The following is a 16,543-nucleotide window of genomic DNA, read 5'->3' as shown; positions in this document are numbered from 1 at the left end:
ACTTTCTCACTTTCAATCTCCGATTCTTGGACTTCGGAGCAAGTTCTGACAAAATGGAGGTCGAATTCATATTCAAGGTTTTGAGGCCCAAGAACCCATGAAATTCGAGACCAAAACGGTCACCATCTACGACGGTTTACAGTGGCCGACGGTAGCATCCAACCACCTTTTGTTTTTATTTTATAGTTGGGTGAGCAAAATAGGAGTGAGAATAAAGTTCAGAGCGGAACAATGTAATTTACCCTTTATATTTTTAATTATTTTATATTAAATAATAAAAAATAACACATCATCACACCATCAAAGAGTTAAAGGCAGAGTGAGCAAAATGATTTAATCTGTAAAGTTCAATGAGCAAAATAGAAAAATTAAAAGTACGGTGAGTAAAATAAGAGAGAGAGTAAAATTCAGTGAGAAACGGTGTAATTTAACCTAATATTAAAAGTAAAAGAAAATATTATTTGAATATGTGTTTAACCTTGTTTAAAAGGAATATTTACTCTAAAAAAATATAATATTTAACGTAATATATTAGCAAAAATCAAGATTGCTGTATTTAAACACTGGATTTTTAACAAAAATGAGAATAATAAGTTTTAAATTCAATAGAAAACGTTTTACAAATTTTCATATTAATATTTTCTCATTAAAAAATAAAAAATATTATAATAAAGTATTTAATAAAAAAAAATTTAAATAATTTTATATTCCACTAATCATATAATAAATTTTATATCTTAATCAAATTAATTAAACTTGACAATTTAATACTTTAGGTAAACTGCTAATTATTAGGGGAAATCTTATATTTTATGGAAAAAGTTATTATAGTAAATTAGTGAACTAAAAGTCCCTACACCTATTACGCTTTATTTTGTTATTTGACGGACGACCGCTTGATAAAAGACTTAAATAACAGTTTATTATTAGAATAACGATTATTATAAAAATATCGAATAAAATAATTATTTCACAAATGTAATATCTATAATGATAGTAACAACATTCAATATTATTATAATCTTGATAAATGCAATTGAACCGTAATTTAAATCCTTGTGTTTCTTCATCGAATGTCTACCAATGTCTTTACCACTCCCTCTCTCTCTCTCACGTGTGAGAAGACTTGCCCAAGTCGGGCAGAGGCTCTCTCTCGGCAAGCTGATGAGGGAGGTGCGTCGGTGGGTATTCGTAGCTTCTCCGACAGCAGTCGAGGTGGCTCTCTATTTGTTTTTGTTCCAGCACAACTTTTGGTTTCATTTACCCAAAATTGACACCATGTTCCCCTAGAATGAACACTTTTGATTGAGTGAGCTTGGATACGCGAATCCATCCTGAATAATTGTGAAATGCTTCGTGTTTTCAGCTTTAATTTGTTGTCCACTGCTTCTTTGCATTGTATTTGGCTTGGTTTGATTCCCATTTTTCAAAATAAATTATTCAAGTCATATTTTCTCATCAAATCAAATTATATTACAAATACATGGATAAAAGATAACGATAAATATTACAAAATGAATGATAATATGAAAATAAATGAATAGATTATTATTTGATATGAAAAATATATCTTACAAAGATGATTTTAACAAGCAATTTCTTATGTATTGTAATGTCACCTTCTTTTATAATTATATTCCCAAAATCATATTGTAAAATAATTTTAATAATTTTCTATAATCATTGCTTTTGATTCATTGACCAAACTAATTCAGATCGAATATTACAGTTAATTTTCTCATTAAAGGCAAAGCTTTCATTTCCATAGTCTTCTAGCAAATTGCTTGAGCAGTCTCCATATACCACATTTGCTGCAGAGAAACTAAGACTCTTTCTACCTAAAGATATAACAAGCAGCCTCCATGATATTGAAATGCACCGGTGAACTCTGTATAATGTACAACTGTAGCAGCCATTGCTGCTGCTCCCTTGGATAATAAAACTCAAAGCTTATCCAAAAGCAATACTAAAATCTACTCAATGTTCCCACTATAACATCTCTTAATAATTAACTCATTTTAATAACGATAAATCCCTTCATGGGATCCAAGATTCGAGAGCATGATCCTCACCGGACATTCCCACCTTCCACCGATCCCTTCTTCATAACATAAGGATAACATACAGTATTCTCTACTTGCAGAAAAAAATAGTAACATGATCGGGATGGAAAGGAGTATATCATAACAACCAGCATGTGAAAAAAAGAATTAAACTCGAAATCATTCGTAATCGCGGCCATGGAAGTTAGATCTCGGTCCAACGAATTAGATGTACAAGGTTTTCAACCATTTATACAAGAAATACCGGTCAAATTATACAATTTAGTATTATACAGAAGTTATATAAAGCTCTCTACCATTCTCACCATCATAACTAATGAAAACCAAAACTATACAATTATCATATATTTTTCATGCAACGATTCAAGTAACTAATGTACGAGAAACCACCGATAGAACATAGTAAATCGCCATTATCCAGTGCAGGCAACCCCAAATAAGCAGTTTTCCATTCTAATTGTAAGTCGCCTCAGATATCAAATGATCAAATTATTGAAGGGTATAAAGCACATCAACCGCATCATGTTTCTGTGTATCACAATGCTTGCATAATCCAGCAAATAAAAGGTAAAAGCCACCAGTTTATCAACTGACCTATTGCATTGAGCTCGAGAGGCGTAATTGTGATTGTTGCATTTTGCACATATCCAATCTCCACTACGCCATTGCTTTGCTCTGATAAATGGAGGATGTTAAAATTCGTAGATTTAGAAAGCAATCCTATGAATCTCATGAAAAATATCATATTTGCTAGGCATATTACTCAGCATCTTAATGCAAAAAACTGAACATAAACCTGATTGGATTCTAAACGCAGAAGATCATAGTACATTGTCAACTAAATGATCATCTCTGTAGCAAACTACATTTCAGCCTACAATCAGTAAGAAGCAAGAGAACTGAAAATAGAACTCAAGAAGCAAACAATAATCTATCCCAGGAGCAGTTCCAGACGCTAAAAATCAGTTACAATATCCAACAAGATTAAAGAATTGAAAAGTAAAATTTATCGAAAAAAATTATTAATTTGTCTGAGATATATGAAAAGCATGTATATAAGGGGTCAACTTAATCGAAACTTACCCTTTTCCGAGAAAGGTTGTTGTTGCAGCTTGAGGAGGGAATGGAAACGGCCCTGGCCAATTTGAAGTGACAACAGGAATTAGAATGGGATAGGAAGGATATGCTCCAGGTTTTGGGTCACTGGTGGCCCCTACTCTTTGGTCAAATCCAGGACCCTGCAAACCCAGAAAAGGGGAACATTAGTTAAAAAAGTCAAAGCCTCCCGGAAACTACCATTAATTATACACGCCATGACAGAAACTGATTACTTACATGTCCCGAATTCAATCTTTTATGTTCCCAATCATGTAAGAATTCTTCAGATGCTAATCGCTTAGTTCCATACAGACTTTTCGATATAGAAATTTTTTACATGTAAACTATTTTTTGGAGACTAAAAACTTAGAGCTTTTTTTGTTGTTGTTTTTATTAATTTATTATTTAATTTATTTTAAAGAATAAAATAAATAAATTAAAATTTAATTAATTTAATCAATTAAACCAATACCAACATCGCCTGATCAATTAGAACATCACCGGCATCTTCATCTTTCATCCCTTTCTCCTTCATAAGTTGCAAAAGTCAAAGAATAGGGTAAATCAACAAATTTTACCAAGAACAAAAGTAACAATCATTCAATTGTTTCAAAGCTCGCAAAACCTAACATAGACTTCTACATTCCTTCAGTGGCCGAATACAACTTATGATCACTATCTTGAACCCATCCCAAAATCATCACCACCGAAAATCAAACCAAACAAATACCAAATAGCAATAAATGATCAACTTGATATAAAAATAAGTGATCAAACTGTATATTTTCCTATTTATGTTTTAAAATAAGTGATCAAACTATAAAATAAGTGATCATTTTAAGTGTCTAGTCCGTAACGAAAATTAAAAGAATTTAGCTCAATACCAAAATAAGTGTCCAAACTATATATTTTTTAAATAGGTGTTTAAACTATTTTTGACTCATCTAGGCGTCTAATGTTACAAACGTTATCACTTTAGGTGTTCGGATAGTCAATGGCGTTAATTTTCCTCAAAAAATATTGAAAATATTATTATATATATAATCCTAATTTCTCTTAAATTATAAAACAACCCAAAAATCCTTAAAATCTCCAAATCCTAACCTTAACCCTCTGTCGCCGCCCTTTTTTATCACGATCACCATCGTCGATGTAGTCCCTGCCATCCTCCTACTCATATGTCGTCGTAGTTACCACCTATTGGTTGTCATAATTGCATGGGATCACGATTTTCATCATAAGGTTCACAGTATAAAATGTCGAATCATCATTGATCGATCACGATTTCATAGGGGTTTTGATCGTCAGGGGAGGGGAGTTGAGTGGAGCTTCGTTGAGGGAAAAGGACGACAACCAACGTGGGTTTAAGAGTTTAAATGAAGGTTTTCAAAGTTTTAAGTTTATTTCAATTTTTTTGTATTTTCTTTTTAAAAATATACAATTTTAATTTTTTAATTTTAAATAAATTTTTTAAAAGTATCAGATTGAGACATGTGTCACTTAGCGGGAGAAATTAACACCGTTGACGATCCGAACACCTAAAGTGGCAGCGTTTATAATATTAGACACCGGGATGAGTTAAAAAATAGTTTAGGTACCTATTCGAAAAAAGATGTATAATTTGGACACTTATTTTGATATTAAGTCAAGAATTTATTAAATAACACCCAACACATTTAGATAATTTTAAAATTTTATTTTTTAAATAGATTTAGAAATATTATTATATTTTAAAAAACGTTAAATTTTTTCTAAAATCTTTAAAAAAACCTCAAAGTTTTTAATCTCAAAACAAAACTCCTTATCGGTTGCTATCACCGTCACGGACTACCCATTCTCCTATAGTTAAACCCCACTACCAGCAATCGTTCTTTCCGTCGTCACTGTCAGTAGCATCGGAATATTCTAGGTTTGACAAATTTCTCATTCCAACAGGAACTTTTCCGGTCAATTCATTGTTGAAAAGTTCAAACCGCCAGAGTTTGTGAAAATTTTCAATCTCCGATGAAATTTTTCCTGATAATTAATTCATTTGAGAACCAAATCGATAAATCCGGTGATGAAGTCTCCAATGCACTTAAACTTCTCCCCCACAATATCTTAAGGATGAGATCTCCAATGCTGCAATTCGCCAATTCTACAAGATTGGCCATGTTTTCAAGCTAATTTCATGGCCCGTTTCTTTTTTTGAATAAAAATGAGGACAAAACCCGTTTTCTATTAATTTACTCCTAAAACACTTAAACTTCTCCCCCACAATATGTTCTTTCACTATTACTTGTCTCATCCTCAAGAGCCGTTTCTTTTTTTGAATAAAAATGAGGACAAAACCATTAAATCAATTCCTGATGTGAATATAATGGGGAGCATAGATATCTTTATGAGGAATATCTAGTAATTGAGGCGGAAATGAGTCAAAAAATAATAAGAGAACCATCTAGTGGAGTGTCCATCTTAGTGATGAAGTCAGTCGCAACATTTGTTTCTCAATAGATATTCCTGAAATCTAAAAACCATGCTCTGTTATACAGATTTGCGACTGCTCTCACAAGTGCAAAGGGGTTGTCTATAGACGGAGAGGAAAGTAGACGAAGAGCCTTAGAGCTGTTAGCCTGAATAATAACACGTTCAAAACATTATTGCCACTCTATTTTAAGACCTTAAGCATAACCCAAAGTTCATCTTCTAGAACAGAAGTATCAAACAAACAATCGTCAGTTGAAGTGCGAAAGAGTCCCCAGTTGAATGTTAATGAGTTGTTTGTGAAAGGGCAACATCTGAATTGATGCAAACCCATCTATTATCAAGAGGTGACCAATGTATTTGGATCGGTTGTGGAGCAATAATAGTAGTCAACTACTTAACAGAATCGAAATAAAGCTTGCTCCAAGAAAAACCAACGTAGAAACACGTTGGAGAATCAAGAGGAATGCCTTGAAAAATTCGATTATTACGGCTTTTCCACAATTGCCATTTTATAAAGGAGAATAAATATTCCACAATCCATGTGTTTCACTGCAAGCAGTGTTGGAAATAAAACACTCACACAAATAACTTTTATTGAAACTCAAACAAATATTACAAGAGCACTCTCACTCAAAAACAAGAACTACAACTCACTCTTATAAGACTTTCCTTCTTCACTCACTTAGAAGCTCTTAATTTTTCTTGATGCTTAAAACTAAAATGGGGAGGGATATTTATACTATTCAAGAATAATCCTACACCACATGAATAAACTAATTTAAACCATTACAAATTCAACAAATACCTAACTCTCACCTAACTAAATTGATGTAAGCAATGACATCATTACTTAAATGATGTAAGCAATGACATCTTTACTTAAATGATGTAAGCAATGACATCAATTTAGTTTGGGTTTGGGTTTAGGCTCCCATAATGGATCAAGTTTATGATCCAACACCCCCCCTTAAACTTGATCTCGTGACCCCTAGTAGGTTCCTTAATCTTATGAAGTTTTCACTTTTCAGTGACTTGGTAAAAATATCGGCAACTTGATCTTGTGACTTCACGTATTCAACTTCCACATCGTTTCTTGCAACACACTCCCTTATATAGTGGTAGCGAATGTCGATGTGCTTGTTTCGATCATGGAATACTGGATTCTTTGATAAGGCAATGGCTGATTTGTTGTCGACACAAACCTTGGTAGGCTCTTCTTGTATCAAACCTATCTCTTTCAATAGATTTCTAAGCCAAATTGCATGACAAACACATGAGGTAGCAGCAACATATTCCGCTTCACAAGTGGACAATGTGACAATCGGTTGTTTCTTTGACATCCATGTGAACGCAATATCTCCCATGAAAAATACGAATCCATTAGTGCTCATTCGATTATCTATGTCTCTACCCCAATCACTGTCGCTATATCCAACAAGCTTGTAATAATTAAAAACTGAATAGAACAAGCCAAAGTCAATTGTACCTTTCAGATAGCGAAGAATTCTCTTTGTGGCTTTAAAATGGGTGGTTGTTGGAGATTCCATGTAGCGACTAACCAATCCAACTGCGTGAAGAATATCGGGTCTCGTGCAAGTTAGATAGCGTAGACTTCCTACCAAACTTTTGAAGAATGTTGGATCTACACTTTCGCCTTCTTCATGTTTGGTCATCTTGATCCCGTATTCTGCCGGTGTGCTTATTGGCTTACAGTTCTCCATCTTGAACTTCTTTAGTATCTCCTTTGTATAGCTTTCCTGTGAAATGAAAATTTCATCCTTTTGTTGCTTAACTTCAATGCCAATGTAGTATGCCATGAGCCCCATGTCTGTCATCTCGAATTCTTTCATCATCACATCCTTGAATTCATTAAACATGCTTGGGTTGCTTCCAGTGAAGATCAAATCATCCACATAGAGACACACGATCAAAATATCTTCATCTTTGATCTTGATATATAGATCATGCTCGTAGGGGCATTTGTTGAAGCCATTCTCTTGGAAGTACTTGTCGATTCGGCTATTCCATGCCCTTGGTGCTTATTTTAGCCTGTAAAGAGCCTTCTTCAACTTCAACACCTTGTCTTCATGCCCTTTGACTTCATAGCCTGATGGTTGCTGAATGTAAACTTTCTCTTCAAGAACTCCATTTAGGAAGGTGGACTTTACATCCATCTGTTGTATCTTCCACTTGTTTTGAGCTGCCAAAGAAATGATTAGTATGATAGTCTCCAATCGAGCAACAGGAGCAAATACCTCATCATAGTCAATTCCATCCTTTTGACTATAGCCTTTAGCAACTAGTCTCACCTTGTGCCTTTCAATCTCTCCTTTGGCGTTTTGCTTTGTTTTGTACACCCATTTGACACCTATCGCCTTATGTCCCTTGGGAAGTGAGGTAAGTTCACATGTGTCATTCTTCTCGATGGCCTTGATTTCTTCATCCATCACATCTCTCCATTTCTTTTCTTGTACCGCTTCTTGAAAGCTCACTGGCTCACAATCGGCAAACAGACAAAATAATGTAAGATTATCTTGTCGTTCAGTTACCTCATAGAGATCTATAAGGCTTCTTGTACGTTGTACAACTCTTTCACTTTGACTCCCACTTGACGATGACGAAGGTGATGAGTCTCCTTGAGTGGTTGATGTTGGTGAAGTGGGTGGAGTTGCAAGCTCTTGTTGAGATTCATCTAGTTGTTCCCTCATTGTCTGCTCATCTTCTTCAAACTGAGGAAAGAAATTGAAGTCATCTGTATAAGAGTTAAAATCCCATTCTCCTTCTTCGTTAAAGACCACATCTCGACTAATCACAAACTTCTTATTATTTGGATTGTACAACTTGTAGCCCTTCGAATTTGCATCATAGCCGATGAAGATAAAACTCTCGCTTTTATCATCAAGCTTCGTTCTTCTCTCGTCTGGTACGTGAACATGGGCTATACTTCCAAAAGTTCTCAAGTGGGAAATTCCAGGCTTTCTTCCAATCCATGCTTCTTGCGGTGTCTTTCCCGATACACTTCTTTTTGGAGATCGGTTTGTCAAGTAGACTGCACACGCTACTGCCTTCGCCCAAAATTCCTTGGGTAGTTTCTTGCTTTTGAGCATGCTTCGTGCCATGTCAAGGATTGTTCTGTTCTTTCTTTCTGCCACACCATTTTGCTGGGGGATCTAGGAACTGTCATTGGTCGACGAATTCCATTTGCTTCACAGAACTCTTGAAACTCCCTGGAAGTAAATTCTCCACCTCGATCGGATCTCATGGCTTTGATCTTTCTACCACTTTCTCTCTCCACTGCTGCTTTGAACTTCTTGAAGAGTTTAAAAAGATCTGACTTCTGTTTCAAGAAATATACCCAGGTTTTTCTTGAAAAATCATCAATGAAGAGAAGAAAATAGTTACTGTTACCGAGAGAGCTTGGCTTGATCGGTCCACACACATCGGTATGGATGAGCTCAAGTGGCTTCTTGGCTCTTGTCTCTAACTCCTTTGGAAAGCTTTTCCTGAATTGTTTCCCGACTAGACACCCTTCACAGAGCTGGTCAGGATGGTTGATGCGAGGTAGTCATTTCACCATCTCCTTCTTAGATAACAGCTCTAGACCTCCAAAATTGAGATGCCCAAATAGAAGATGCCAAAGCCATGATGCATCTTTGTAGCAAGATTTCAGGCACTTTGCAACATCATTTTGTATGTTGATCAAGAATATTCTATTCTTTGACATCGGCACTTTAGCAATTAAGTTATTCTTATCATCTTTTATAGAAATATTATAATTATTCATATGAATATCATAACCTTTCTCTACCAGTTGCCCTAAACTTAAGATGTTACTTTTCATATTGGGCACATAGTAGACATTTGAAATAAATTGATGTCTCCCATCTTTCAAACGGATAAGAATGTTACCTCTCCCTTTCACTGCTATTGTGGAATCATCTCCAAATGAAACATTTCCTCTTACTGACTCGTCTAGCTCCACGAACATGTCTTTCCTTCCACACATGTGATTGCTTGCACCACTGTCAAGATACCAGGAATTTGCTTGGCCACCATCAGTTTCCTTTCATGCTAGAAGAAGAGTTTCTTTGCCATCTGTCTTTTCCTCCACGTAATTGGCCTTCTCCTCAATTTTGTTGTTGGGAGCTCTACATTCTGAAGCATAATGGCCAAACTTCTGACAATTATAAGATCGAACTTGAGATTTGTCATGCCTTGAGTTTGGATTGATTCTTTCACGGCCTCGTGTTGAACTTTCTCCTTTCTCATAGTTGTTGTTGGAATTGTTGTTGTTGTTGTAATTCCAGCCTCGTCCACGACCTCAACTTCTACCTCGTCCATGACCTCTACCTCTTCCTTGGCCACGTTGGTTTCTATCATTGTGTTGGATCTCATGCATATCCTTGAGTTACAGCTTGAGGAGTTGCTCAGTAAACTCATGCTTCTTCTTATGCTTCTCTTCGTATGCTTGCAATGATCATTGGAGTTGCTCGATTCTCATTTCTTCCAAGTCTTTAGTCTCTTCAATCGTCACGACGATATGCTCAAATTTGGGATCCAACGAATGGAGTATCTTCTCTATTATCATCACATCTTCTAACTTTTCACTATTTCTTTTTAATTGATTAGAAACAGCTACTACTCTTGAGAAATAATCTGAAATAGACTCAGATGCTTTCATGTGTAAGGATTCGAATTCACCTCTTAATGTTTGGAGACGAACCTTTTTCACTTGCTCAGATCCTTTATAAGAGGTTTACAGCTTCTCCCATGCTTTCTTGCTAGAGCTTGCACTTGAAATCTTTTCAAAACCATCATCATCTAATGCTTGATAGATGAGGTAGAGAGCCTTCTTGTCTCTCTTTCTTGAATCCTTCAAAGTTGTCTTTTGATCTGGTGTAAGAGTAGCAAAAACAATATCATCCACAATCTCGTTATAACTTTTCTCTATGATATCTCACACATCTTGTGATCCAAGAAGTGCCTTCATTTTGATACTCCAATTGTCGTAGTTGTTGTTGTTGAGTGTCGGAACTTAGAATGGTGCCATACCATTTGCCATATCTATCAATATAATGAGATTTTGTAAAATCCGATTGCACGGATGAATCCGAAACGCCGAAAAAACCTTGGGAGAGACTTGGACAACTCGGTCAAGGGCTCCAACTCGACTGACTCATCTCAACTCGGTGAGTCAACTCGATTTTCTAGCAACAGTCTTCCGGCGGTACGTGGTGGTGCGTCAAAACTCAGATTGAGAAAATTCTGGCGGCGTCTTATTCCTCTCATCGAGATCTTCGATCTTTCCAACTCGCTCTGATACCACTTTGTTGGAAATAAAACACTCACACAAACAACTTTTATTGAAACTCAAACAAATATTACAAGAGCACTCTCACTCAAAAACAAGAACTACAACTCACTCTTATAAGACTTTCCTTCTTCACTCACTTAAAAGCTCTTAATTTTTCTTGATGCTTAAAACTAAAATGGGGAGGGGTATTTATACTACTCAAGAATAATCATATACCACACAAATAAACTAATTTAAACCATTACAAATTCAACAAATACCTAACTCTCACTTAACTAAATTGATGTAAGCAATGCCATCATTACTTAAATGATGTAAGCAATGACATCTTTACTTAAATGATGTAAGCAATGACATCAATTTAGTTTGGGTTTGGGTTTAGGCTCCCATAATGGATCAAGTTTATGATCCAACAAGCAGTATCAATATGCAGATTATAAAGTAGTCAAGCTTTAAGAGGAAGATCGAAAAAAAGACTATAGGCCATACCTTGTCACCAAAGCGTTCCAAGCCTCAAATTAACCCGAACGGAGAGGCAATCCCTAAAGCTATGAAAAAGCGATTCAGTCGCATGATTACAAGTAGTACAAGAAGAGTCAGAACCAATATGTCTAGCACATCGGATTTGATTTGTGAAGAACTTATCCTGAATTGCAAGTAAGATTTTTTGGGATACATTCCGACACACTAATTCACTAAATTAAACACCACTGAGGATTTTTATCCGTCCAATTCATCCTGTCAAGAGTGACATAAGCACTACAGAAGGAAAAACAATACTTTGGATCTTATTTCAAAAATAATCGATCCAAACCATTATTCATAGAACGGGGTTGAATACTTCAGGGCTAACGGGTGAATCATGTTTTGCAGAAGATGCTTATTCCAGTTAGCATTTTGACAAACCATATCACAGACCCATAACTCATCATCAATTGTTGCTATGGTTGAAACATAGTTGGACATAATACCAAGGTTTGGAATCCAAAGATTATGCCAGAAATTAATAGAACCTCCATTACCAATAGACCAACTAGTGTTTGCGGTGAGGGCCATGCGTTTGCAATCAAGCGCTCAAAGGGGAGCAATTTGGACGATGAATTGAATAGGGTAAATAAGAAGAATTCTATATTTTTCTCGGAGAAGCTGGATCTATAGAGCTCCTGAAGTTTGAACGATTGCATTGCAGATCTTGAATAACAAAACAAAATTTTGAATTTGTATTTTCCGATTGCCTAACCCACCATGAGAGATAGGTTGGCAAAGCCTGCTCTATTTTACAAAAGAAAAATGAGGATAAGCGGTATTCGAACCCCATTTGAATCTTCGCACGATGTTGTCAATCGACTTTGTATTCCTTACTATCCAAAGGTATGTACAAATTCAAAGCAATCAACATCAATTGACTTAGATTACTTTGTTTAGGTTAACATTGAACTTACTTGACTGTAAATATACCGAGAGTCAAGTGCTGCTAGGTTCAGTTCTGCTGTTTCCTTGATACCCTATTAAGCTATAAAAGGATTGTTGATGTTCTGGACTAGTTGAATAGGAAAACATATCACGAGCGTAGTTAGAAAGCGCGCTTTCATTTCTTGAGCTTGTAACTTGTATAATATTGGGGACATTTTATGATTTTAAAGTTTCACTTTTGTCAATAATCTAGGATTTTATTTGGCTTCATGTTAAGTGTTACTCAATTTTCCTCCAAGAGGAAATTTCTGATCAACTTTTGGTGGGACTTGAAAAATGAACTGCTTCTTTCATGTGAACAGTGCTTATTGTTTATATTTTTCCGGGACATTGTAAGTGAACACCCAGAAAGGTTCTTTGTAGTTGAAATTATCAGAGAAAAGATATTCATGCAGTATCGGAACGAGGTTCCTTATGCATGCCAGGTATGGACTATAGTTATTAAGATTGCCAGCAAGATATAATCATCAAGCAAACCCCACCAAATCAGATTTAATCTTCAAAAATTTCCAGGTAAATATGGTGAACTACAAAACAAGGCCAAATGCAAAAGATTTCATACAAGTAGAAATTGTTGTTGAGAAAGACTCCCAGAAAATCATCCTCATTGGAAAAGTAAGTATTATCTTTTGTGTTTTAGACTTTTTGCAGTTTGCTTGATGCATCAGTGGTCCTTTGTGCCTGTTGAGTATGTTTGACTAAATAGAGTCAAATTTGATCAGTGTTTGATATTTTCAAATTAATTAATTTGAATTATGAAATCTAAATAATGTACACTGGCATGTGCACGCATATATTCTAAGCCTTGCATTTGATACCTTGTGTCCCCTACAATTGAAGGGAGGGAAAGCTCTAAAAATACTCACGACAGCTGCTCGGATTGGCATAGAAAATTACTTACCGAAGAAAGTCTTCCTTGAGGTGAGAACTTAAATCACAAAGCTTCTCTTAAATTATATATTGTGAAATGTTCATGGTTACAGAAGAATTGGCGGCAATATGAAGGGCTTCTGAAATACTATGGCTATGGAGGGCAAATTCGAGCACAATAATGTTGTGAAATTCGGGTTAATTTCCACCAATAAAATATTCACCTTTAAACTATTATCTAGGTGACTAGTGTGAAAACGATTATACTAAAAATCACCCCAAGGTATATTCTCAAGAAAGAGGAGGGGTCACAATGGTCCCTCTTAAAACCCACTTTCTTTAGACAGAACTACCAAGACAAGTAATTTTAATAGGACAATAATTAACAACAACTATACCCGACAATAGCTATTAAATAGACATAAAAGAGAACACCAAAATATTTCACTAATAGAAGAAATATTACAAAGAGAGAAAGAGTACAAATAACCTTTAATAGTGAAGAAGGCTTATATTTGTGGGATGATCAACTAAGGAGGAGGAGGGCTCTACTTATAACAAAAGAATTTCCCCTCCTCCTTATACACAACCAATGTGGGACTTTGCCAAAAAACCAACAAATCTCCACCTTGGCAAATTCCACACACATCTCTCAAAAATCCAATCTTCAGTAGTGTATGCAAATTCATCTTTCAATTTGTAACAATATTGACCAAGTATAAACAATGTTTAAACCTGACCGCAGTTACCACTTTTGTCAACATATCAGCAGGATTCTCAGTGGTCCGAATCTTCTGGATTATGACTCAACCTTCTTCTAGAATTTCTCGTACAAAGTGATATCAAACATCGATGTGCTTCGTCCTTGCATGGTAAACCTGGTTCTTTGCTAAATGAATAGCACTCTGACTATCATAGTGCACTTTGATGTGTTGTTGTTCTATTCTCAATTCACCAAGCAACCCTTGAAGCCAAATTGCCTCCTTCACAGCCTGTAGCTGCCATATACTCTCCTCTGTAGTAGACAAAGCCACTGTTGACTGTAAGGTGGACTTCCAACTGATTGGTGCCTTTGCAAATGTAAACACATAACCAATAGTCAGAGTATACCGCAGAATCCATCTTGTTTGTCTGAATCACAATACCCAACTACACACTGACCATCTTGTTTGTCTTGCTGAAAGACCAAACCAACATCTACGGTGTTCAGAATATACCGCAGAATCCATTTCAAAGCTTGTTAATACTCCTTTCCAGGATCATGCATATACCGGCTCACAACCCCAACTGCCTGTGAAATATCAGGTCTCGTACATGTCATTGCATACATCAAGCTACCAACAACACTTGCATACGGAACCTTTGACATGTATTCCCGTTCTGCATCATCCTTAGGTGACATGGATGCATCGAGCTTGAAATGAGGAGCAAGAGGTGTACTAACTGGTTTTGACTTCTCATTCATGCCAAAACGTTTTAGTACCTTCTTCAGATATTCTTTCTGAGACAAACAAAGCCTCCCCAATTTCATATCCCTTGATATCTCCATGCATAGAATCTTCTTCGCTTCACCAAGATCCTTCATCTCAAACTCCCTGTTCAATTGAGTCTTTAGTTTCGCAATTTCTGTCTGACTCCTGGAAGCTATCAGCATATCATCAACATAAAGAAGAATATATATATAGGATCTGTCTTGTAGCTTGCGTAAATACACACAATGATCATATTTGCTTCTTGTGTACTTCTGCCCTATCATAAACTTGTCAAATCGCTTGTACCACTGCCTTGGAGATTGCTTCAATCTGTATAGCGATTTTTCTAATTTGCACACCATCTCTTCTTTTTCAGCAACTTTGAATCAATCTGGCTGAGTCATGTAGATATCCTCATCCAAGTCTCTATGTAAAAATGTAGTTTTTACATCCATCTGAACTAGTTCCAAATCCAACTGTACTACCAAAGCCAACAAAATTCTGATCGAGGAATGTTTTACAACTGGAGAAAATACTTCATTATAATCAACTCCCTCCGTTTGAGCGTAGCCTTTAGCCACCAATCTTGCTTTGTAGCGGATGTTATTCTTGTCAAGAAATCCATGTTTCTTTGCATATACCCACTTGCACCCAATTACCTTCTTTCCCTTCGGAAGACTAGCTAGTTTCCACGTCTGATTCTTTTGAAGGGATTGCATTTCTTCATTCATGGCGATCCTCCACTTTTTATGTTCTGAACTTTGGACTGCTTCATTAAAAGTGGCAGGAACGTCATCAATTGCAATTGGTGATGCAAAAGAGACCATATCAGCATAACAGTCAGGTTGTCTAATGGTCCTCTTTCCCTTTCTGAGTGCAATTGATTCATGTTGCTGTGGAGGTTCTTGGGTTTGAACCTCTTCTTTATCTGACTCTTCTTCTACCATAGGAGAGTCAACATCAGTTTCTTTACTGGCTGGGACAATTCTGCTTCCTTCATACTCCACCTGTTTGGGAGTTCCATCTGTCTGTTCCAATTTTTCTGAAGTCACATTTCTCAACATGGTAGATTCATCAAAGGTAATATCCCTGTTGAAGATTATTTTCTTTATTTCTGGACACCAAAGACGATAACCTTTCACACCAGAGGTGATCCCCATAAAGATCACCTTCTTTGCTCTTGGATCCAGCTTTGACCCCTTAACATGGTAGTATATAGTGAAACCAAACACATGTAAGGAATCATAATCTGTAGCAGGTTCTCCAAACCATTTCTCTAATGGTGTTTTACCACCAATAGCAGTCGATGGTAAGCGGTTGACAAGGTGACAAGCATAGACCAAATCCTCAGCCCAAAATTCTTTGCCTAACCCAGCATTAGACAACATACACCGAACCTTCTCCACTAATGTTCGGTTCATACGCTCTGCCACCCCATTCTGTTGTGGTGTACCTCTGACAGTGAAGTGCCTGACAATACCTTCCTCTTCACAACTTTTAGAAATGGATCATTTTTGTACTCTCCACCATTGTCTGTACGGAGACGTTTGATTTTTATGCCTGTTTGAGTCTCCACCATCTTTTTCCATTTAAGGAAAAATCCTAGTACCTCATCTTTTGTCTTCATTGTATACACCCAAACTCTCCGGGAAAAATCATCAACAAAGGTGACATAATAGTGTGTTCCTCCCAATGAAGTTGTCTTGGAAGACCCCCATACATCTGAATGAACATAATCCAAAATACCTTTAGTATCATGGATTGTTGTTCTAAATTTCACCCTCGTT

General features: G+C 36.2%; 1 protein-coding gene and 1 long non-coding RNA gene across 2 annotated transcripts; one reads left to right on the top strand and one right to left on the bottom strand.

Moving 5' to 3' along the window:
• Positions 1 to 2,539: 2,539 nt before the first annotated feature.
• On the bottom strand, positions 2,540 to 3,696 carry LOC120185742. Its single transcript, XM_039189880.1, has 4 exons — positions 3,638 to 3,696; positions 3,399 to 3,474; positions 3,147 to 3,301; positions 2,540 to 2,738 (listed from the first exon to the last, which is right to left on the bottom strand). The coding sequence occupies exons 1-4, from the start codon at positions 3,694 to 3,696 to the stop codon at positions 2,540 to 2,542; spliced, it is 489 nt and encodes a 162-aa protein (XP_039045811.1).
• A 9,084-nt stretch (positions 3,697 to 12,780) lies between these two features.
• Positions 12,781 to 13,268, top strand: LOC120185792. The gene is made up of 3 exons (XR_005522152.1): positions 12,781 to 12,839; positions 12,928 to 13,029; positions 13,255 to 13,268. It is a non-coding gene; the product is annotated as an uncharacterized LOC120185792 (long non-coding RNA).
• Positions 13,269 to 16,543: the final 3,275 nt, after the last annotated feature.

Source organism: Hibiscus syriacus, unplaced genomic scaffold, assembly GCF_006381635.1.
Source record: "Hibiscus syriacus cultivar Baekdansim isolate YM2019G1 unplaced genomic scaffold, ASM638163v2 tig00113124_pilon, whole genome shotgun sequence".
NCBI lineage: Eukaryota > Viridiplantae > Streptophyta > Magnoliopsida > Malvales > Malvaceae > Hibiscus > Hibiscus syriacus.
Note: the sequence above shows the minus strand (reverse complement) of the source record. Positions and strands in the feature narration are given on the sequence as shown.

Excerpts from the sequence above, each read along its gene's own strand:
- LOC120185742 (XM_039189880.1), bottom strand. The coding sequence starts at position 3,696 with ATGAAGGAGAAAGGGATGAAAGATGAAGATGCCGGTGATGTTCTAATT. Across the intron at positions 3,302-3,398 it reads AAAGATTGAATTCGGGACAT|GGTCCTGGATTTGACCAAAG; the intron begins GTAAGTAATCAG and ends CTGGGTTTGCAG. Across the intron at positions 2,739-3,146 it reads ACAACCTTTCTCGGAAAAGG|AGCAAAGCAATGGCGTAGTG; the intron begins GTAAGTTTCGAT and ends TCCATTTATCAG.